The following is a 25,072-nucleotide window of genomic DNA, read 5'->3' as shown; positions in this document are numbered from 1 at the left end:
ATTAGTTGGAATATTTGACTTCGGACATAAGGATAATTTGACGAGGACACTCGCACTTTATATTTATGACTGATGGACCGTTATGGACAAAAACCAGATGGACTTATCAAATAATCCAGGACAAAGGACAATTAACCCAGGGTAATAAATAATCAAAACGTCAAACATCATGGTTACGGAAGCTTAAATTAGCATAATATATTTTATTTCATTTTTCCTCGTACTTTTATTTATTGTCATTTTAATTATTGTTATTTAAATATTGTCATTTACTATACGCTTCGCTTAAAATATAAATCGACAAACCGGTCATTAAACAGTAAAAACCCCCTTTTATATATTATTATATATAATTATATATATTTTGTACAAATATAGTTGTTTAAAAATATAGTGTGCAATAAGCCCGCTCCCTGTGGAACGAACCGGACTTCCTAAAAACTATACTACTCTACGATTAGGTACACTGCCTATAGTGTTGTAGCAAGGTTTAGGTATATCCCATTTGTAAATAAATAATTAAAACTTGTGTAAAATTGTAGCATATTTAATAGTATTTCCTAGTAAAAATATAATACTATTTCATATACCCCTCACCGCACATCAAAACCTATAATTTTTCTGTTTAGATTCATAAAATAGAGTTCAATATGAAACCATAGCAATTTGATTCACTCAAAATGGATTTAAAATGAAGAAGTTATGGGTAAAACAAGATTGGATATTTTTGATCTTTTTAGCTACGGAAAATATTTAACAAATCTATATAAATCATATCCTAGCTAACTTATATTGTATTATATATGTATTCTAATATATTATGTAATCTTGGGATACCATAGACACGTATGCAAATGTTTTGACATATCATATCGACCCATGTATATATATTATTTGGAACAACCATAGACACTCTATATGCAGTAATGTTGGAGTTAGCTATACAGGGTTGAGGTTGATTCCAAAAATATATATACTTTGAGTTGTGATCTAGCCTGAGACCTGTATATACTGGATCGTGGATTGATTCAAGATAATATATATCGATTTATTTCTGTACATCTAACTGTGGACAACTAGTTGTAGGTTACTAACGAGGACAGCTGACTTAATACACTCAAATCTTTAAAACATAATAAAAATGGTTGTAATTATATTTTGATCATACTTTGATATATATGTACATATTTGTATAGGTTCGTGAATCGATCCGTGGCCAAGTCTTATTTCCGAGGAAGAAAATATCTGTGAAAGTGAGTTATAGTCCCACTTTTAAAATCTAATATTTTTGGGATGAGAATACATGCAGGTTTTATAAATGATTTACAAAATAGACACAAGTACGTGAAACTACATTCTATGGTTGAATTATCGAAATCGAATATGTCCCTTTTTATTAAGTTTGGTAATCTAAGAATTATGGAACAGACACCCTAATTGACGAGAATCCTAAAGATAGATCTATTGGGCCTAACAAACCCCATCTAAAGTACCGAATGCTTTAGTACTTTGAAAATTATATCATATCCGAAGAGTGTCCCGGAATGATGGGGATATTCTTATATATGCATCTTGTTAATGTCGGTTACCAGGTGTTCACCATATGAATGATTTTTATCTCTATGTATGGGATGTGTATTGAAATATGAAATCTTGTGGTCTATTGTTACAATTTGATATATATAGGTTAAACCTATAACTCACCAACATTTTTGTTGACGTTTTAAGCATGTTTATTCTCAGGTGATTATTAAGAGCTTCCGCTGTCGCATACTTAAATAAGGACAAGATTTGGAGTCCATGCGTGTATGATATTGTGTAAAAACTGCATTTAAGAAACTTATTTCGTTGTAACATATTTGTATTGTAAACCATTATGTAATAGTCGTGTGTAAACAGGATATTTTAGATTATCATTATTTGATAATCTACGTAAAGCTTTTTAAAACCTTTATTGATGAAATAAAGGTTATGGTTTGTTTTAAAATGAATGCAGTCTTTGAAAAATGTCTCATATAGATGTCAAAACTTCGCAACGAAATCAATTAATATGGAACGTTTTTAATCAATAAGAACGGGACATTTCAGTTAGCTCCGGAAGATGAAGCGCCTAAGTCACTGGAAGGTGTCGCCGACGGGATCGGTGGATCGGCAACAGTGGCAGGTGAAGTGGCTGAAGTGTCTGAACTGCCCAAAATGATAGCAGGTGGAATATCCGACATCTGAATAAGGAAAAATAAATTTTCCATGTCAGGAAGTCATAAAGCGAGCATGTATTAGGCTAAATAACTACAACAGTCTAGATCATGTATAACAGTAAGTAGCATGGCAATAACGACAAGTATCATGCAAACGAAAGCAGATAATAGCATGCAGTAGTGAAATCATGTAATAGCATATGGCATATAGCAGTAAAAGTAAGCAGCAGCATGCAGTAAGTTCAGCGGAAACAAGTAAACTAGCAAGTTGTAGATTAGTCCTATTAGTGAATCCTACTCGGGTCGGTCTTAGACTCACTAATGCAACCTAATTCCCTACAACTAATGCTCTAATACCAAATGTGGTGCCCCATACAAAACCATCGTGTACGAATCATCAATAACAGGATCATTACAAGGTCAAACACTATATGCGTTTTCAAATCAAGTTTGCATTCATGATAAAAGGTGACGTCATAACCAACGTCAAATGTTTTACATCAAAAGTATGCTTCAATAAACAGAAGCCATTAATAATTGTACGTGAACCCAATGGTCGTTACAAATCATAGTTTCAAAAGTAATAATGTTTATGAATGCAAGATAAACGTTCATGCAGTGACATCTCTAAAGCAGCGGGTGTCTACAGCAAGACTAGTGCAACAGCGGAAGCAACCTTAAGCACCTGAGAAAAACATACTTAAAAACGTCAACACAAAAATTGGTGAGCTATAGTTTAAGTATAACAGTATGTAAGGTAGGCCACGAGATTTCAGTGCTACAAAGAGCGTTTCAAAATAGTATGATAAAGTATATGTTTAACCGTGGGCACTTGGTAACTAACTTAACGTTTATAACCCCCTGAAAGTACACTTGGCGAGTGTGTATGTTTACAAAGTATTAAACACTCATTAAATGCTAGAGCTACTAGCCCGAGTGGGGATGTCAAACCCTATGGATCTATATCTAAGATTCGCGTTCACCGGTTCAAAAACCAATGACTAAATGTTACCGAGCTAAAGGGAATGTTTATGCCGTTGTATAACCCACACATATATAAAGTTTAAGTACTCATGCCTAGTATGTAAAATGTAAAATGAGCATGTATTCTCAGTTCCCAAAATAGTTAAAGTAAAAAAGGGATGCTATAACTCACAGTGGTAAAGTAGTGGTAAAGTCGAGTCGGGAAGTAAGCAAGTACGTAGGTCCGGAAAGTACTCAACCTAAGTCAAATAGTACTAAGTCAGTAAATCGTCTCAATAGGTTTAAAATTATGTAAATTAGGTCTTAAAGGTCATCATCATTCATCATCAAACAAAAGGTGTAAAGTAAGTTTCGTTTATGCAAGAAGTTTAAAACAAAGGATGACTTCGGTCAGTCTCCACGACCTCAATACCTACTGAAATAAGGTGAACCAGTGGCCATGGCTCCATATATGAGTCCTTTATTTGTGGTAAAAATTCCAGAAGCAAACTCGTCTTCGTTTGACCGTGGCGACGGTCTAAGTGCGAGTAGGCCAGAATTTTCAGCACAACGTTAAAAGGACATAGTGACGATTGGAGGGCCATAAATCCTAAACCGTAACTCGGATTAAGACGAGTCCTAAATGAAAAGTTATCTACTAGAACAGAGATAACTGAAAATCATATTTACAGTATCCCAGGTCGTACTGATCAGACCCAGAAATAGTAAACAGTAGGTTTCTGGTGGGTTCTTGGTGCTCGATGCTTATCACGGTTCTCATCCTTGATGCATATAGCTTCAAGTGTACAACTCGTTGATGTGTTTGCATCATATTAACCAAGGTTTGACCATCATAACACTTGTGTAAGTCTAAGACATGTAGCACAACTCAATTAAGTGTTGTATGTAGTTTGATGAACCAAAGTTACATCAAAGTCTTAGATTTAACACATACATGAACTATAAAGTAATATTGAACTACAAACTTGAAAGTAAACTAACTAATCAAGATCTTAAGATGTAGAACATAGTTTTTTAGTTAGATCTTGAAGATCCAAGACCCAAAGGTCTAGATCTAAAGTTATTAAGTTAAATCTAACACAAGTGTATGAAGTTATAACTAAAAGTTATACTTCTATGTTCTTGAACTTTTAAAGTTAACTTTAGTTCAAGAAAAATGAGATCAAAGTTAACTAGTAACACTTGACCAACAACAACATGATTCATGAATTTAAAGTGCAAGTAAATGAAGTAATGAACTAAATAAACAAGTTAATAAGTCATGGTTGTTCATACTTTTAAAGATTCAAGCCAAAGCTTGATCTTTAAGAATGTAAACTTTAAGTTTACAATCATGAATCACAAGTATGGTTTTTTTACAACACATGAACTTTAATCTTTTAAATCTTTAAAGGTAGAATCGTAAACTAGTAAGTCTAGATTCTTGTGTGTTCTTGTAAATACAAGATAGAATGAAGAACAAACTAAAGAGTTTGGTTCTTAACAACATGTAAGTAAACATCAACAACTACAAGTAATCAAACAAAGTATGATGATGAAGAGTGTTATGGGTTCGGTTTTTAGACAAGGAAAAGAGAAGAAGAATGTTCATATTACTTACAAGACTTGAGAGAGAAATGAGAGAAATGTTGCAAGTATTTTTGTGTGTGTTTTTGGAATGAGAGAATGGGAGTGAGTAAGTAATGAAAATTTGAAAACAAAACTCCCTTGTATGCTTGCCCAAACCGACGGTTCAACAAAGGGGAGGGAGAAGGAGTTTGTCCACAAGATTACTTCATGTAAAGGCTTCAAAAGTTGGTTACAAGGTGTTTGTTCATGGGGACATGGTGTAACTAGATTCTTTAAGCACTAAACTAACTAGTTTAATCATAATTGTAATACTTACATAATAAAATGGGCTAACTAGTCCATTAAAGATGTAGGGTGGGCTCTTAAGTCCATTAATCACTAATAAAAGCCCAAGTTCCATTAATTAACAAGTAAATCCAATTAAAGCCCAAGTAATTAACTAATAACCTTAGTTAAACAAAACGATTAATAAAACTTAATCATGAATGTAAATAATATTTGAAAATATTATTCGTGTAATGTACGTGTGTCACAAAGACGTTTCGGCATTTAAAGTCAAGTATGGTAACAAGTAAATGTATATAACAATACATTCATAAAACACAAGCATTAATAATAACCATTATTAATTAAAGATGGAAAAACCAGGGTCGTTACAAGTGCCGCGCCGCGGCATTCAACGCGATCTGATGCTTGGTCTGTTTCAATTTTTTTCAAGTCCCAAACCAATTTTCATTTAAACACAAAACACAAACCGTAAACTCTTACGATACGTATCTTATATCGTTGGAAAGCTAATTTGACAAGGAACACAACTAAACACGTTTCATCAATAAAAAGTATCGTTTGCAAATATCGAGTTTCCAAATTAAATGATCAAATAAATGCTCATCATTAATGCTTCAATTTCATAAATGCACAATTATGATTTGGGAATTAAATGCACACATGTGATACGTCGTTTCGTAGGTAATTACGTATATAATACAACTAAACACTTACAAACAACATTGCATAGCATTTGGTGCATCAAAAATCCATTTTACTCCTATCAAACCCTAACCCAAAATCACAATTTTTGCAATTAAGTTTATGGAGTCCTTCCAAGTCATCCTACACCTCAAATTGAAGCTAGTAATGCTAGTAACACAATTAATACATGCATTTATAACATCTAACAACATTTAAGCAACTAAATCTCAAGATCAAACACACCAAACTTTCAAGTTCATGCTAATTACTTAAACTAATGAGATCGACCATATAAATCACATATTCATGTTAGACTTGAGCCATAGACACTAATTAACACTTTTACAAGTAAAAATCATCAAGAACACAAAATCTAGTGATTTTAGAAAGTTACCCAAATGAGAAGTAATCGGTATGGATTCGAAGAGGAAGATGCAAGGATTCCAAATATGTAATTTGTTTTGCAAAACACTTGCTAGATCGGATTTGGATGATGATTCTTTGGTTTTGATTTTGAGAGAAAAAGTTGAAGTAGTAAAGAGAAAGAGATGAAATGAATGGATGTGAGGAGGTTTGACTCTTTGACCTAGTAACATCTTTGGTCATTTGGCAAGTCTAGTCCCTCAAGTTTCATTCAGGTGCGTGAATTACCTAAACGAGATAACTTAAAACGCGTATCAATGGGAGATGTTATATATATATAACGAACTTTAAAGTAGTTAAACGAAAAGTAAACGGAAAAAGGCGGGATGTTACATTAATGAAGGTAAAACCTTTCGAAGCCGGATGGAAAGTAGCTTAGCGATTATCTTGTAGTAACTTTCGATTAGGCTAATCGGTCTATAATCATTAAGACAAACCGGGCCTGACTTTTTTGGTACAAGTGTGACAAAGGAGGCATTACATCCCCTCGATATCTCTTCATTACACCAAAACCAATTGATTGCATCCACTAACTCCTCTTTAAGTAACTCCCAAAATTTTTTGTAGAAACGAAGGTTGAAACCATCCGGCCCGGGTGCCTTTGAGCTACCACAATCCAATATAGCCTCATGAATTTTTGACTCCGAGAAAGCACGTTCTAAATCATGAGCTTCATCATTTGTAATCGAGGGGTATACAAGATTCTCAAGTGACGGCCTCATGTTGTTTGGTTCATCAAATATTTTTTTGAAGTGGTTGAAAACTTCGGCTTTAATGTCTCTTGGCTCTTCGCACCAAATACCCTTAATGTTTAGCCCACAGATGTTGCAACGGTTGTACTTGTTCCTAATCATCGAATGAAAGAAACTAGTGTTTTCGTCACCCTCGATGTTCCATTTAAGCTGAGCTTTCTGTTTCAACATTTTAGCTTTAATCTTCTCATTCTCTAACCACTTGCTTCTCGATTCTTTCCAGCTCTCAAGTTCTGCCTCGTTTAAAACCACTGTTTCAGCTTTGAGTTCAAGTTTAAGCGATTTATCCTTAAGAATTTCTATTTCCTTATCAATCTACCCAAAGTGATCAAAGCTCCAAACCCGAAGTGCAGCTTTCACCTGTTTAAGTTTATGCATGAATTTAAAATCCCTACGAACCCCACTATCAGTCGGCTTCTCCCACGCATCAACAATAACCTGGTCGACCCCATCTTCATCGAGCCACACATCGAAAACTTTAAAAGGTTTAGGCCCGAAATCTTTTCTCTCATCTTTTAGCACAATGGGAACATGGTCAGAACTTGTTCTATCTAAAGTAACCGCAGCTAAGTTACCCCAAAATTGATGAAATTTCTCAAAAACTAGAAACCTATCTAACTTACTAAATTTGGTGCCATCATCGCTTATTCGCGTGAATAATCTACCCCTGATAGGAACATCAATTAAGCCACATTCAATGATGAACTTGTTGAATCTCCTCGCTCTACAAACTATAAATTCATAATTAAAACGCTCGCTTGGATCCCTAACTTCATTGAAATCACCACAAAGTGCCCAAGCCTCATCACTATTCTCGATTAAATTTCCCAGCGAATCCCACAAGATTGGTTTCTTAGAATCCTCATGGGGCCGTAACCATTTAGAATATTCAACACATTACCATTGGATTTCCATTTACCTCTAATGCCTAACACACTGTCGAATTTTATCACATCTTCCGCCACGAAACAATTTGTATCCCAAATTATCATTTGACCCCCAGATTTCCCAACCATCTCGTATTGCAAAAAATCACATTCACTTTAACCCCATAAGGAATGCACCCATCGAACGTTTACCGTGTGTGATTTTGTTTCTTGTAACGCTAGAAAACTAGGTTTTTCTCGAGCAATTAACTTTTTTGTGGGACCGAATTTGCTGTTGGCTCCGACCCCAAAACCCCTTAAATTATATGAAAGAATCTTCATAAAGAACCTAATAAAAATGACAGGTAGATAAAGACTTACTAAGTAGCAGGTTTAACCTGCCATTTAAGTCCCAACTTAGAGCCAAATTCTTGAATGTCTTCGTCCTTTAAAGAGATGAAGGAATTTAGATTGCCCGTGCTATTCAGATCCCCATTAACACTTTCACTTCTTGAATCCGAACTCGATGCCTCTCTAGATTTGCTACTAATTGGTTTCCCAGACTTCAAAGAGTTGGTATTTTTTTCGTACGAGGTACAAGTGGAACGGATAGGTTGGACATTATCCCTGTGTTTCCTGGCCACCAATTTAATGTTCATCATGCGCGATGATGTTTTCCACCTCCTTCGATTCGTCCAGCAACAGCCTTTTCTGCTTCTTCCATCGTTTTTGTCACCAATGTTATCCCATTTGTAATTCCTGGATTTATACCTCCTTGTTGGTCTCCCACGAGTTTTGTTTCTTGAATTATCCAGCCCAATCGAATTTGTTTGCCCTCCATAGGATTTTTTGGACTCTTTAGAAGGCCCACCAGCGTGGTTATCTTCTGGCCCAATATCTTGGCCCACTGAAATCCCATCTTGAACACTTGTCTCCCCAACTTCCATTATATTATACGGCATGTGAAGCGTGCCCGTCTCCTTGCATTGGGAAGGGCCCACCTCATTATTACATGGATTAGGGTTAGGGCAATCAATGTTTTCTGTACACACGTCATTACTATCTTCTTGGAAAAGGTTCCCCAATCCCCAACAGGCTGATTCTTCATCTTCCACTCCTTGTGTTTTTTGGTTCCGGTGGGATTTGCCGGAATCTTCAACGCCGTTAACATTCACATTTTTCCGAAGACCCTTGACAGACGAAACCACCTCTTCTTTTGAGGAGTTACCTGATCTTTCCTTTTCAACAATTGGAGTGGACAGAACTTCATTCGTTCTTGAATTCTTATTCATTGCATCTTCATTATGATCTGGATTGATAAAATTGAATTCATCATCATCATCCGTCAACTCATATATGTCATCCACACATTCATCCTCTGAACTAAGGTTGTCGTCTTCATCTACTATGTTACAACCATTATTGTTTTGATTGACGAATTCAATACTGACCACCCTCCTAACATCCTCACGAACCTTAATGTAGTATGAATTACTACCATCGAAAAGTGTAGCCCACGCATCTAGTAGAGGAGTAGTACTACGAGCATACACAAGGACGCTTCCATATGTAAGATTTTGATTACCATCTATAATCTCATAGTTTTCTGTGTCCATAATTCTTCCCAGCCACCCAGTAACTGACCTGAAAACCTCCTCTCTCCAGTTTGTTACTCCAACCCCATGGATATTAATCCATACTAGTATTCCGGAGCTTTTGATTGATTCTTTCAGTACACTAACATGATTACACCATTTGAAAATGGCATTATTTGGGTTACTAGTGATATTTGTAGCTGTGATCGATGAGTCACAGACCATTAACATCTCCAGTCCCCCTAGGTATTTAAGAGGGAAGTTTAATCCTTCAGCTTTACACAAACCCTCAAACTGAGTAAGCAAATCGATGTTTTTGAGTTCACATGTAATCGCTATTCCTATCAAATCATTGTTTCGATCCTTAACAGTAATCTTTCTTTCAATCGTATAGACTGGACTATTAGGGTTAGCCCTATTTTGTTCATGCGACACCTCTGCCTTCTCCTTCTTGTCATTAAGCTTCGTCCTTAGGTCTACCCCCTTGTGGTTGTTTAATTTAGACCTGAGGTCTTCCTTTTTCAGATTTAATCTCTCTCTAAGATCAGAGTTCTGACTTGCCACGTCTGCAAATCTTCGATCATCTCTGAAGGTAAATTGTCTGCCATCCTTTATGTTACCCTGCTGCTGTTGTATGGCAGTATACATCTTCCTTTCATCATCTGACCTTTCTTTGGCCTTAAAAACTTTGATAGGCATATCATTGAATTTGATCTTCTCCAGCTCGACGAGTAAATTCTCATCACTTTTGACATTTGCAAATCTCACAAATGCAAACCGATCTCCGTTCTTCAACCTCTTGCTTGCCATGTATATATCACGTAGGTCCCCAAATGGTTTGAAGGATTTCCATAGATCTTCAATATTCCAACTAGTCGGAAAATTGAAAAACATGTAGGAAGTCAATTGGATTCCAAATAATCTAGTAAGTCTATCCCGAAGTAACCCGTTGTACCTATTTTCTATCCTCGATGCTCCGCCGCCGGTTGCCTCACGCCACTCTCTCTCTCTCCTCACATTCTCTCTCACACACCCCATTTTTTGTTAAGAAATGTTATTATTGAAAGTGTTTTTAATTTACTACTCGTAATTAATTAAGGAAACGATATCTGGAGTTTATTTTATTTTCCGATTAGAATTAGAAATACAGTTTTGAAGTAGTTCGAAAATAATAATATAAATATAAATATATAGACTTTGTGATGATTATATTCTTTTTAAAGAAATTAAATCTTAGAGCATCTCCAGTGGAAATTTTTCAAGTGATATCTACGTAAGAATGTATAATAAATAGTTTGTTTTCATATATATATATATATATATATATATATATATATATATATATATATATATATATATATATATATATATATATATATATATATATATATATATATATATATATATATATATATAAAACAATTGCTTGGGGAATGTATTTTGATTAAAAATTTGTAAAAAAAACTTATCTTTATCTTTCATTGTATTTATTTGGTTTATGATTATTTTTGAGCTATAAAAAAACCTTTAATGGATTTAAAGAAAAAAAAATATTGATAAATAAAATTTAAAAGATCTTTCAATAATCGTGCTATTAGATATTCCGTATTAGATCTTCCAATAATTTAGCTCTTTGTAATCTAACTATAACTAACTTAGTTTTTGTTTCTTTTAAATTAACCGTAGTTAACTGAAATTATAAACATAATTTATCTAATAATAACCTTAAGAGTTGTAATGCGAAAAAAATGTATTACATGAGATAGTTATTTCTATAAAATTGTTGATTTTTTTTTTTTCAATGTACAAATATATGTAGCATGTCCAAATCTCTTAATAACAATCTTACGTGTTGACATTAGAAAAATTCTTAAAAATAAACTAAAACGAACATCAACTTAGTAATTAACAACTCATCCTAGTAATTAACAAGTTTCCACCTATTTATTTAGTGAAACTACGAAAATTATATAAAAGTCACTAATAACTTTCATAAAAAAATATGAAAGAAACAACTAGTTATGGCAATGGCCACCCGATCCAGTGGATATCCACCGCATCCACCACTTCGTGATGGATATGGATGAACTTAAATGGATATGGATACGGAACCTAAATGGATATGGATATGGATGAAAAGTTTCATCCATGGATATATCCATTACCACCCGAATTACAAATAAAATACATAAATATAGATATATGCTTACATATTTACTATTGCAAGTTCATTTACCGTTAATATTACATTTTGATTTCAACCTTACAATGAAATAACTATAATATATCACAATAAAACACGCATATCTAATAAAATAAAGTTACAAATTTCATATTTAATTTTTCATAATCCATGTTTTATAATAAATTTAACAAATTTTGTTATGTCATCGACAAAGATTACACATTCTTATGAACAGATTTTAATTATGTCATGTTATAGTTATTTTTTCTATACTACGTTTGCTTATTTTAATCGCATATTAGAGAATATTATAACAATTTTTTTAATATCCATTGAATATCCATTAACCCGCTTAATCCATTAGATATGGATATGGATGGATGACTTGAAACTAAATGGATATGGATATGGATATGGATATGGATATGGATGAACAAAATTAAATGGATATGGATATGGATATGGATACGGATACGGCATCACCCGATCCATATCCGATCCATTGTTATCCCTAGAAACAACCAATACAAGAACAAAAGCACGAAACAAACTACATCTACCAACTAAATAAAGGCCGAACAAACAAAACAAAGCAAACAGAAAAACCACCTTATTATTTTTGTTTTAGAAAACTCTTTAAACTCATAAAACAATTCAATTTATCATCGTTTATTACTCTCATTCATATCATACATACAATAAAATTTAATCATTTGTACAATTAAAACTTCTAGTCAAATAGATCATTTGCTTCGAATTTTTGATGTTTTTCATCAAGTTTCGGGTCTAAAATTAAACGTCGCTAAATCCTTTGTGTATGGTGTGGGTATCTCTCAATATATTGTCGATGAGACTGCTATTTATGCGGGTTGCAAACCTGGGAGTTTTCCGACAAAGTACCTTGGTATTCCGATCGGTGCTAATATGAATCGAGTGGCAAGTTGGGACGAGTTGGTGCAAAAATACAATAATCGATTAGCCACTTGGAAAGCAGGTCTTATCTCAGTTGGAGGTAGATTGACGTTAATTAAATCTGTTATGGGTAGTCTTGGTATTTATTGGATGTCCCTTTTTAAATGCCCGGAAACAGTTCTTAAGAAGCTCGAGATGATTAGAGCTAGATTTTTTGGGGGTAGTTGTACTAACAAGAAGAAGATGGCTTGGGTTAAATGGGACAACGTGTTAGCTCCTTTGAGTCAAGGCGGTTTGAATATTGGTAGTTTAAAAGCATTTAATCTTGCTTTGATTCAAAAGTGGCGATGGCGATTTGTTTCTAATCCGAATGATCTGTGGGTGAAACTCATAAAATCGATACATGGTGAGCTTCTTGATCAAAGTTCCATGAATGGTCATTGGGCTTCCTTAGTTGATTGTTACAAGAAATTAAGTGCTACTAACATTCTAACTCTTTGCTCTATTCGCTTGGATATTGGAAATGGCAGAAAGATTAATTTCTGGAGCGACACTTGGTGTGGAGATTCGTCCCTAGAGTCTCGTTACAATCGGTTGTTCCATCTCGATGCCAATCACTGGGAAACAGTAGCCGACAAGTGGGTAAATGGGGGATGGCGTTTTATTTGGTCAAGAGACGAGCTAAGTGGGCGAAACAGTGAAATGTTATCTCGACTTTTAAATGAACTGCAACAAGTATCGATTACAGACCGAGATGACAAATGGGTCTCCTCGCTGAGCAATGATGGTATATTTTCTGTTAAGTCTACTCGAGATCATATAGATAAACAGATTCTTCCTTCGAATTCAGTTTTAACTACATGGTTAAAACAAGCTCCAAGAAAAGTTAACGTTTTTATGTGGCGTTTCAAGCTAGATGCTTTACCTGTTCGTTGGAATATTTCCACTAGAGGTATCGACATTCCTTCGTTATTATGCCCGAGTTGTCAGCTTGGTGTCGAACGTTTAAATCATACATTTTTTGAGTGTCAAGTGGCTGTTGATATTTGGCACTTGGTTCGGGTGTGGCTTAGTTGCAATATGCCTATTTTTCGGAATTGGGAAGAAATTAATTATATATATATATATATATATATATATATATATATATATATATATATATATATATATATATATATATATATATATTCGAACGTGTTAATGAGGGCCAAAGTGATTGTGGTTACAGTTTTATGGGTCATGTGGAGATACAGAAACGGTGTGGCATTTGACGATATTGTTATTCGTAAAAATTGTATTCTTGATGTAATTAAACTTTTTTCTTTTCGTTGGTTAAAAAACCGAGGTCAAGCGATTTCTAATTGGAATGCTTGGCTTTAAATGCCTTTGTAATTTCTCCCTTAGCGCCTTGCTAGGGAGCGTTTATTTATATATTTTGCTTTTGCCGTCAAAAAAAAAAAAAAAAAAAAAAGATCATTGCGTCGACAAAATTGGCTCCTGATAAGGTCGATTCATGGGTTTGGCGATTATGCGGGTCGGGTCGATTCTCTACTCAATCTTTAACAAAGCTTCTTACGTCTAAATGCCTTCCTCCGAATGCGTCAAACTTGGCAACTCAAAGAAATTCTCGTGTTCCAAAAAAGTTGGTGTTTTCGTGTGGAGGGCGAGGCGGAGAAGATTACCCATCTTGTTAGAACTTGACAAGCGGGGTATTGATCTTCACTCCGTTCTTTGTCCTCTATGCGATGACATTGTGGAATCGGTTGAGCATGCTTTGTTTTCATGTAAGAAGGTCCGAGAAGTGTGGGATAAGCTCCTAAAGTGGTGGTGTATCGACCCGGCTCAACACAATCTCAATAGTCTTCTTGGCGATGATATCTCCTTGCAATTTTTGGATTTGGGTAAAAATTTGTGGCAAGCAATGGTGTGAACTAGTGTGCATCTCATTTGAAAAAATAGAAATCAAAAGGTTTTCAAGAATTCGTGTGGTCCCCTCCGGTTGCCTTAAACGACATTCAAGTTAAGAGCTACAAATGGATCGCGATGTGGTGTAAGGGTAAAAACATCGATTGGCTTGATTGGTTGCATAGCCCATATGTTTTAGTTGTGTAAAATTTTTCATCGTGTGTAATTTGATGTTAGCATAGGATTCTAGCTCGGTATCGTGTGTTATCATCTTGTGCGAACTTTGTAATTTCGTGATTAATAATATTATTATTTGATTGCCGTTCAAAAAAAAAAAAATTCTAGTCAAATTTACTTAAACTAAAAAATTAATATAAGTGCATAATTGACAAACCTCAAATATAACAATTTTATAAAAGACTAAAAATGAGACGGAAAGAGTGACACTTCCCTACAAATAAAGAAAATTGGAAAGACAACTTTATCCTTGAAATATATCTTGATGAAATAAATAACATGATCAAATAACATGAATATATGATATGATATTATTATGTACCTCTAATCTAACTCTCTAAGTACCACGAGAAACACGAAAATGTGGAAATTACATAAAATCAAATAATTCGTACAAACAATAACATTTACGTAGAAAGTACCTTTTACTAACTTAATACCGTATGATATCGTACAAACACAAATAAAATCAAGAAAAAATGTTATTACAATATGCATTACTGTCTTTAACTCTATACATATCAACTATAGTCGCCCTATATCAAAAGAAAACATAAAAATAGAAGCGGTAACAGATAATTAATGAATTAGATTGTAGTATAACACAATGCATTCGATAGTAAACCGAACTTCCATTGCAAATTTTATCAATATCCAAGTGTACAGTATGACTTGTATGAACGGTTATTCATTTTCAAGAATATATCACAATTCGAGTTGCGAAAATAGCAATGCAAATAAATATAATCTTGATTGCTAAAAAACAACATTTACTGAAGTTACCTATTTGACTGTTTGACTTTGTTTGACTTTGTGACTGTTGAAGAAATAGTCAAAGCCGGAACGTAGCATGAAGATTTATTTATATATAAAGATGCTTAACGCATTTGCAGTAACGGGTAGAATCCATTTTGCTAGTGCCTTGCTGCAGAATTTGACTAGCAGTATGGTCGGGATACCTACTATTCTACTAAGATCGGCCGACCAGCATAGTTAGCCACTGGGAGCTTAGGTGTAAAAACGAGGGCCACGTTTTCATGGTGGAAGTGATCATATGTCTGTTGGACCCCTGTAACTTGAACGATGTATGAATCAGATGATAATTTTTTTTTTTTTTTTTTTTTTAAAAAAAAACTTTCATGCACCACATGCTTTTAGTATTTTCTTCATGAGTTATGAGTTATGGTAGACCCATGTACGTGTTTCATGATATATATATGTGACATTACATATCACATATGGTTGAACTCTTCGTAAAAAAAATTTATACGCACCACAGATAACGCAGCGTTTGTGGCCCCTATGCCGTCTACATGGCGTGAGAAACGCCCCACAAACGCCCGGAATGGAGCGTTTGTACCGGGACGTTTGTCGGCAAAACACACTGAGGAGAGAGGGCGTGACAATGAGGTGGCAATACATGATTCGTTCTAGATATTTTATTTCTGCAACTTTAATTTATCTACACCTCAAATATCAATCAAATTGTACCACATCACCCACAAACGCCCTTACAAAAGCCCTCTATTACAACTCCCTCATTCCCCTGTCATCATGGTCATGTCAGCGGCTTGCCTCAAAAAGTACACCATATCTACCCCACCTCACAATTACCATTATCTGTGGTCTAATATTCATAAGAAAATTTCCGCAAAAAGTTTATGTTTGATTATATAATTTTTATTTCAAAAAGCTAATAAATTTAAGAATGACATTGAAGTCTTTACAATTCCCAATGCGACGCCAGTGAATGCTGTGTGATACTCAAAATTTAGAGTTAGAAACTCGGGTGTCGGGTATGCAGAGGCGAAACCATGATTTACAGATAAGAGTGAAATTTCTCGAAAAATAAATATCAATATAAAAATTAGGGAATTTTAGAATTTATAATTAGGAAATGTTGACCATTAATTTACAATTTTAATACACTATAATAGATATTTAAAGAACTTTAGATGACAAAAAAGTTAAGATATTACAATAATAAGAAGTTTATTTTTTTTTATTGAAATAATTACGTTAGGAGATTTGCGTCACTTTGGATCCATCCGACAAATTCCTTTCTAGCTAATTCACTACAAGAAAAATGAGCTTTAGTGACAAAGGCTATTGGTCATTAATAACACTAAAATGGTCACTAAATCAAATTAGTGATCAAAATAGGTTGGTCATTTCTCGTCACTATAGATATGTCACAAAATATTTTTAGAGACCAAAATACCAAAATTGGTCACTATAGTGACCATTTGTTTGGTCACTAATATCGTTTAGTGATCAAAATTTAGTGGCTACTTTTTTAATGGTAACTAAATAGCATAATTAGTGACCAAATATTGAGTCGTCACTAAAAGATCGTCACAAATGAGCATTTTTCTTGTAGTGATTGTATTGTAATTGACCCATTTACACAGTAGGTAACACTACTACAAAAAGTGGAATTGGAACCCCTATATGAAACCTCTTTTTTGAGGAGAGTCAAAAAAGAGGTTCCTAAAGTGAATAGAAACCTCTTTTTATAAGTTTTAAGAAAACCGGTCCTCTAAAGTAGATTAAAGGAACCTGTTTTTTAACTAAAACCGGTTTCGGAATATTGAAACCTGTTTTTTTTTACAAAACAGGTTTTAATGCATTTTTCTTTGAAACCTCTTTTTAGGAAAAAGAGGTCTTAATGAGAATTTTTGTATGAGCGGGAAATGAAAAAATTAAACAACAGAATATATACCTTCCTATTTTTTGTATCAAAAACCAAATCCATCACTCCCTACTTTTACATCCACTTTTCATCTCTCTAATTCACCTTCACCCTCATCCCCACCATTTGCTTTTTTTCTTAAGGTAAGTTCTTAATTTTATCATATTATTGGTTTCTTTTCTTTACTAATTAACACAAGGTAACATGTTTTGATTTAATAGTCAGGTTTTATCATTGTTGCAGGTGATACTATTAATAAGGCAGAATGAATGACAAATCAAAATCAAGGAATCAATCAAATTTGGATGATGATTTTCACTACTATCAAACTTAGATGCAACAAATAAATATAAAAAGGACGAAGACTTTGTATAAATACCACCAAATGATGAAGACCTTGTGCAGGTAGCTGTTGCGTCAGAAGTGAGACTCGAAGACATCAAATGAGTTTCTTTAGGTGGATGGGGTAAATAAAGTGTGATGTTCAAGTATTATTATTATGGAGTACGTAATGTAAAAAATATTTGCACTAGTACTCTGAATAATAGTCGTAGTTTACGGATTACTACTGTGGCTTTACTAAGATTTATTGTAAGAATAATTATAGATATATACAAGTTTTTTATTCAACTTCAGTATGGTTAAGTTCGTGGTTCTAATTTTTAGTATGTTTGTAGTTTGGTTTAGATGATAAAATACATTAGCAAGAAAGGAAAACTAATATATGAAATTGTTAAAAAAAAAAAAAATCATATAAAAAATGGTAAAGAAACCGGTTTTCAAAAGAAAACATGTCTCTTTTGTTATGCAAAGAAACCTGTTTTGATTAAAAAAAAAAAAAGAGGTTTCAATATCAAGATTAGGAACATCTTTTTATCAAAAAACCGGTTTCAAAAAATTAGCAAAGGAACCGGTTTTAAAACCGGTTCTCAACCAAAGGAACCCCCATCGATAGAAACCTCTTCTAAAAGAGGTTCCAAATGCTCTAAAAAGAGGTTTCTTTGATATTTTTTGTAGTAGTGTAAACAAAATTTGATATAACCCAAATCAAGCAATTTATAAGAAGGATTCAAAATACAGCTCTAATATATTCTACTATTAATAAGGTATTACAATGTAAACATGGAGATAGAATAAACACACAGAAGGCAGACAGTTCTTAGAAAGCACCTTGTTCAATTCTTTGAAATCAAATTATACTATAAGCGCACGTATAAGGAACATGGTTTACGGTGTGTGCAAATAAACTTATAAGGCCATCTAGGCATTGAGATCCACTTGTGCACTACTAGAAAAGTATAAATTGGGGACGACCTTTTTCGGGACGACATAATGTCGTCCCCAAAAATAAGGAAAACGACAAAAAATGGGCCAGCTTTTTCTGAGACGTTTGACCAGTTTTTTGGGGACGACATTTAGGGACGACATGTCGTCCCCAAAGAAATTACCATTTTTCATTTATTTTTTTGGTAAAAAACTGGCTCCAAAAAGCAAAAAAAATCCCGCCAAACTTTTGGGGACGACATGTCGTCCCTAAATGTCGTCCCCAAAAAAAGAATTATATTTAATTGTTTTTTTGGCGCAGAAATATTTGGCTCCAAAGGTGGGAAAATTTCGTGCTATTTTTTGGGGACGACACGTCGTCTCTAAAAACTTTTGGGGATGACATTTGTGGCGCCTTTTGTGGCGCACCAGCGCCACTAAAGGTACAAACGAAAAAAGGTTGAATTCAACTAGTAATATTATTTTCTAGTATAAGTATTGCGTCACACACTATCATACTATATGGTTGTCCATTTTTATTTATTTTTTTATTAACGATCCGTCAAAAATTATTATTATTAATATTACTAGTTGTTTTTTTACTTTAATTTTTTATTTACTATATATTCAATTTCAATTGTGGATTTATCATTTCTCATATGATGGTTATTTGTTAGGAAGTGGTACAAGTGATAGTTACTTGTAGATTGTAGACAAATACGAAAATCTGAAAGACAGAAATTGTGTATGTTGGCACTTCATCACGAATGTTCATTCATACATGCATGAATTATGAATAACATAACGTTTACAATAAAACTTACACGTTGGTATCTTATTAAGAAAATTGGACAAAACTTTGTCCCACATTAAACCAACTTGCACTACAGTAGTACTAATATATTACAACAATTAGAGTTTTAATAATAATAATAATAATAATAATAATAATAATTAGTTCCACCAATTTATCTCGTGATGGCCTCACTACATAATAATTAGTTCCACCAAGTCAAGAGCATATATTACTATATCTCTACCCCACTACATCACTTCCACCAATTTATCTCTATTAATTTCTCCGTAATTAGTTCTTATATTGCAATCAGTCACTTTTAATATATTATTTGGACATTGCCACTTCTTTACCAATAAAAAATAACACTGCCACTTAATAATTTTCACGAAAAATTAAATTTCCCTCCACCAAATTTATGACTCCCCCCAAGTCTAAGAGAGTTAGAAAAAGGTAAAAGGAGTTTTTCATGGTTCCAGTTGTCCAAAAGTTAGAAAATAGAAAACCATAACTTTTTTCATCTTCATTTCCATCTCTGATTTCTCTGCTTCTGGCGTTACACTACTGTATCAAGGTAACTCACATCTCAGTATCTCACTTCTTTCTCTAAATCTAAATGTAAATCTCTAGTAATTTTTTGTTTATTTTTTCACAATAAATAGAGTTAACGATATGAAATTGATTTTTTTTTTAACAGAACGATATGAAATTGATTAGTAATGTTAAATTACAAAGTTTTAGAGATACATCAGTTTTGGTCCAAATTCTTTTAACTGTGATATGTGAAGTATTTTTGATTTTGATGTATTATAATCATGTAAAGTAGCAAACTGATTTGGAGTCAGGGGCGGAGTTAGTAGGGTGGCAGAGGGGTGCTTTGCCACCCCCAACTGTGTTAGTATATATGTATATGAATTGTGTTTTAATGGCTATATAATTGAGTTTAGAGTGACAATTTTGAAGTTGTAAAGTGAGGACAGAAAGAGTTGCAGGTAGAGTTTAGAATCTGGTAGGGATAACAACTTTTTGGTGAACTTCCAATCAACACCCCTCATCTTATAATTATAGTTTACTTTTGTCCTCGTAAATTTAACACCATGTCATTAAACTCTATATAGATTGCATTTACATGTTCAAATCTAACTGAATACGTAACTGTTTTTAAAGTTTTCATGAACTTAAAAAAAGAAGAAGCAGTAGACGCACTTAAAGTTTAAATAAAAAATACTACTTAAATTGTTATTGAGATCTAAGTTACATGATTGTTTGTAAAGTTTTCATGAATAAAAATAAATAAAAAGCAGTAGATGCATTTAAATCAAATAAAACATGGAGTACATAATTTGTTATTGAGTTCCAAGTATAATGTATATGTATATGTATATACGGGTCAATAAAATATGGGTTAAAATTGGGTTAAATTGAGTCAATTAGTCAATATGGGTCAATATAAGTATATGTATATGTATATACGGGTCAAATGGTCAATATGGGTCAAATGGTCAATTGGGGTCAATGTGGATTAAAATCGTCCCCAATTGAGTCATTTAGTCAATATGGGTCAATATAAGTATATGTATATGTGTATATGGGTCAAATGGTGAATATGGGTTGTCGTATTGTTATATGATAATACTAATAATAATATTTGTTAACTATGTAGGAAAAAATGTTGAAATTAAAAGAAAAATATCCGGAAAGGAGTGATGAAGTCATTATGTTGGAAGTTTTAGGCAAACGTCGCGGGTACCGTCGCGGAGTGGGTAAAACGTTACCCGGATCGGCTAGTACATCATCTTCATCATCAACTTGTCAAACAAGACGACCACCACCACCGGGTTCCGAAAACCCATTGCTAAAGGAAGCGGTATACGATACTTTTGCCTTTAACAATATGGCAATCCCGCCCCAATGGCAATCTTTTTTCCCAACCCCCAATCAAACTCAAGAAACCGAAGGTGAAGACGAAGGTGATGACGATGAAGACATGGAAGAAAGTGGTGCGTCTCAAAGCGAAAGTGATGAAGAAAATGAAGATGAAGCAAGGTAAGTTTGTAAGTTTGTTTGCTATTCGGATTTGGTTTAAGTTTGTAAACTTTGGATAATGTTTTAAGGTTGTAAACTTTGTGTCGGATTGTAATCTTTTAGTATTCGGATTAAGTTTGTAACGGTTGGATAATGTTTCGGACATGTTTTAATTAATGTTGAGCTTGTGTTTGTGAAATATATTGTGTTTTGTGCAACAGGTTTTGATTTGGTTTAAATGTGCCGTTTTTACGGCTGGAAAAGCAGTTTTTAATCGGCCCAAAAACGATAACAGCTTATTGGGGACGACATGTTGTACCCTTTTGTCGTCCCCAATTACATTTTAATATTATTATTATTATTTAGAATGAAAATAGGATATTTTAATATTATTTTTTTAGAGACGACATGTCGTCCCTAAAGAGTCGTCCCAATTAGATTAAAAATATTATAATTATTAATTCGTTGGAAAAATGATTTTTTTAATATTATTTCTTTAGGGACGACATGCCGTCCCTAAAAGTCGTCCCCAAAAAATGGACAAGATTAACAATTGAAAAGTCAAAGTGGGTCCCACCGTCGTCCCTAAAAAAAATCAGTCGTCCCGAAAAACTTTTCGCGACAGAACACTGGGGACGACTTTATGGGGACGACATGTCGTCCCGCAAGATTATTGAGGACGACATGTCGTCCCTAAAAACAAAATTTTGTTGTCCCCAATTGGGGTTTTTCCAGTAGTGGTGAGTGGTGATTACTATTAAACAAACACCTGAAATTGATTCACTTAATTAAACCAAGTACATGAATCTACAAAATTGTCAGTGTATTCATGTTTAATAAACATGATACACAGTGAAAACGGTTTACAATTATATATTTCATTTTGTGACCTGATTATATTAAACATTGAAAGACTAAGTAAATGCTAAGTCAATCTCTTCTTATGAGGTGATCATTGAAAACCTAGAAAGTGAAGTCAAATTAAAGTTGAATCTAGATTTTTTTTTTTAAAAAAAAAACAAACAAACAATAATGAATGTGATTTATTTAACATCAGAAATATGATTCATTAACTAATCAAATCTAATAAGTACATCATCCTTAATTATGCTAATCAAAACTAATGAAAATATCATCCAGTTACCAATCTAACTGAACAACTAAACAAAATACTCAAACACTAATCAAAGTATATACGAATTAAGTCCATAAATCCTCGATCGACAACCTCGTTTAATTTCCTTCATCTCCAGCGACTACAACGGCAAAACACAGCTCCTGATTCATTCGAAACGACCACACTTGAATTAGTGTATGAAGCTTCAAAACCTTACTGTGTTTCTTCACAAAATTGCTCCATTTTTTCATCAACACATAATTACTAGTTTTTTCCATGTCCCATTTTTTTAACACCATCGGTTCATGGTACATTTGCAGTGTGGGCCCCATTAGTCCAACCTCAATCCCCTTTTTCATTTCAAGGATCACCTTTTCATCAGGTTTCAAGAAGTTAACACTTTGTAGTTGCTTAATCGGCATGTTTAACCTGTTTTGGCCGCGTTTCATGTCACTGTCATACAACTTTTTCTGAATCACCAACGTTAAATCAGAACCGTTCATTTCATTAATCAACCTCTTTAACTGCTCCGTTATCTCGTTAACTACGGGCTTAATTACGGGCTCACGCTCACCCTTAATCTTTATCTTCTTCTTTTTCTTATTTACGTTTTTTTCAACGTACAAATGTGAACAAGTTTCCGTAGCCTTTTCGGTTGCGAAATTGTTGTTTGTGGCATACAATTTCATCTTCGTCTCATGTAGTTCTTTAACCTTTTGAATATAGTAACCCTCCTCTTCTTCATTAGTATTAAAACGCTGTCGTTTGGGGCTTTTTGGTGAATCTTCTGTTAACATAGACCTGATATTATTTAATATAAAAAAACAAACGTTAAAAACTTAAAAAAATTAATTATAAACTAATACAAAAAATAAACTTCATACAGCAAAAAGATTAACGTAATTATTCAAATACATAAAGTGAGCTTTGTATAAGAATTAGGGTTTTAGTGTTTACGATTACATACCTTTTGTTGATCAGATTATTATAATTTTCGGAACCATATTCATTGGTGGTGGTCGTATTCGGGACTTGAATTTCTTCAATATCATTCCTGGAATGAGCAGCACCCATTGTTGTTGTTCTGATTTCGCAAACAATTAATATCTGAAAGAAGTAATTAAGGTGTTTATACGTTCGAATTCAAGTCGTGTGTGTTATTAAATTTGCTATAGGGCTTGTATATGTATATATAGGTGATTAAACTTGCCATTGTTATAATAATAATAATAATATAGATATGGATAGTCAATTTTGGTGTATACATATAGTCAATTTTGGTACACAAAGTATGTATTTTTATATTGAGATTTTAGGCTATAAATACTCATGAATGCAAGCATTAAACTTGCACCATTTCACACACTTACAAAGTGTTTCTTTCTTTCTCCATTATCATCTTTGTTCTTACACTTCATTATTAGTATTCTTAATCAAGAATCAAATCACTAAAGGTAGTTATAAGCCTACTGAATTATAACATCAAGAATCAAACCACTAAAGGTAGTTATAAGCCTACTGAATTATAACACGTTATCAGCACGATAATCTTAATACTAAATATGGTTGGCTCTGCCACCAAAATGATATATGGTCGGTTATACCACCAAAATGATATATGGTCGGTTATACCACCAGAATGATATAGGTCGGTTATACCACCTGAAAAAATATATGGTCGACACTGTCGCCAAATTTTCATTTATGTTTACTAATATTTATATTTTTGTTATATAACATTTATTTATGATTGCTTACACATGGTCGACACTGTCACCTACTTATCATTTATGTTATATTAAATTTATGTTTAATGTTTATATACTTATGAATATAAATTGACTCTAATTTATCATGATGTTTGTTTTAATTTTTGATAATAGAAAATGTCGAATCTGGAAAAGCTTAAATTTACTCCTTTAGAATCAACTGGAAACAACTACATGCCATGGGTTATAAAAGTAAAAATGCATCTTAAATCAATGGGCATTCTTGAAACCATAAATGAAAACAACACTTGTTCTGAAAAAGAACAAGCTACGGCATGTTGCTTTATTCATCAACATATTGATGAATGCTTACAAAATAATTATGTGACTGTAGAAGATCCCCATGTTTTATGGGAAGGTCTCAAAAGCAGATTCAATAATCAAAGAGAAATTTTACTTCCAGCTGCAATGGAACAATGGAGAACATTAAGGTTCCAAGACTTTAAGAAAGTAAATGAATACAGCTCAGCTCTGTATAATACATGTTCACAACTTAAATTCTGTGGACATGAAATTAGTGATGCAGACATGATGGAGAAAACTTTCTCCACAATGAATGCTGCAAACATCACAGTGCAAAGAAATTTGAGAATGCTAAAGTTCAAAACATATCCTGAACTTAATTCATATCTCTTAGTTGCAGAGCAAAATGATGAGCTATTAATGAAAAATCAGCAATCCCGTCCTACTGGTACACTTGCAATCCCTGAAGCAAATACTGCAAATAATTATAAACAGGGACAAGGACGCGGGCAAGGTCGTGGTTATAATAACCATCACCATCATCATGCCAAAAGCCATAACTATGGTAG

At 33.5% G+C, this 25,072-nt stretch overlaps 1 protein-coding gene across 1 annotated transcript; it reads right to left on the bottom strand.

Moving 5' to 3' along the window:
* Window positions 1-6,475: 6,475 nt before the first annotated feature.
* Window positions 6,476-7,914, bottom strand: LOC139900371 (uncharacterized). Its single transcript, XM_071883145.1, has 3 exons — window positions 7,818-7,914; window positions 7,298-7,668; window positions 6,476-7,213 (listed from the first exon to the last, which is right to left on the bottom strand). The coding sequence occupies exons 1-3, from the start codon at window positions 7,912-7,914 to the stop codon at window positions 6,476-6,478; spliced, it is 1,206 nt and encodes a 401-aa protein (XP_071739246.1).
* Between the last annotated feature and the right edge of the window lie 17,158 nt (window positions 7,915-25,072).

Source organism: Rutidosis leptorrhynchoides, chromosome 3 (genome assembly GCF_046630445.1).
Source record: "Rutidosis leptorrhynchoides isolate AG116_Rl617_1_P2 chromosome 3, CSIRO_AGI_Rlap_v1, whole genome shotgun sequence".
Taxonomy (NCBI): Eukaryota; Viridiplantae; Streptophyta; class Magnoliopsida; order Asterales; family Asteraceae; genus Rutidosis; species Rutidosis leptorrhynchoides.
The sequence above is the reverse complement of the archived record's forward strand: the minus strand, read 5'-3'. Positions and strand labels throughout refer to the sequence as shown.

Bases quoted from the DNA above. Each gene is read 5' to 3' on its own strand.
- LOC139900371 (XM_071883145.1), bottom strand. From the start codon at position 7,914: ATGGTTGGGAAATCTGGGGGTCAAATGATAATTTGGGATACAAATTGT. The intron at 7,669-7,817 runs GTAAATGGAAAT...ATTTCAATGAAG, and splicing joins CAGTGTGTTAGGCATTAGAG to TTAGGGATCCAAGCGAGCGT. The intron at 7,214-7,297 runs GTTCGTAGGGAT...CACTTTGGGTAG, and splicing joins AGAAGCCGACTGATAGTGGG to ATTGATAAGGAAATAGAAAT.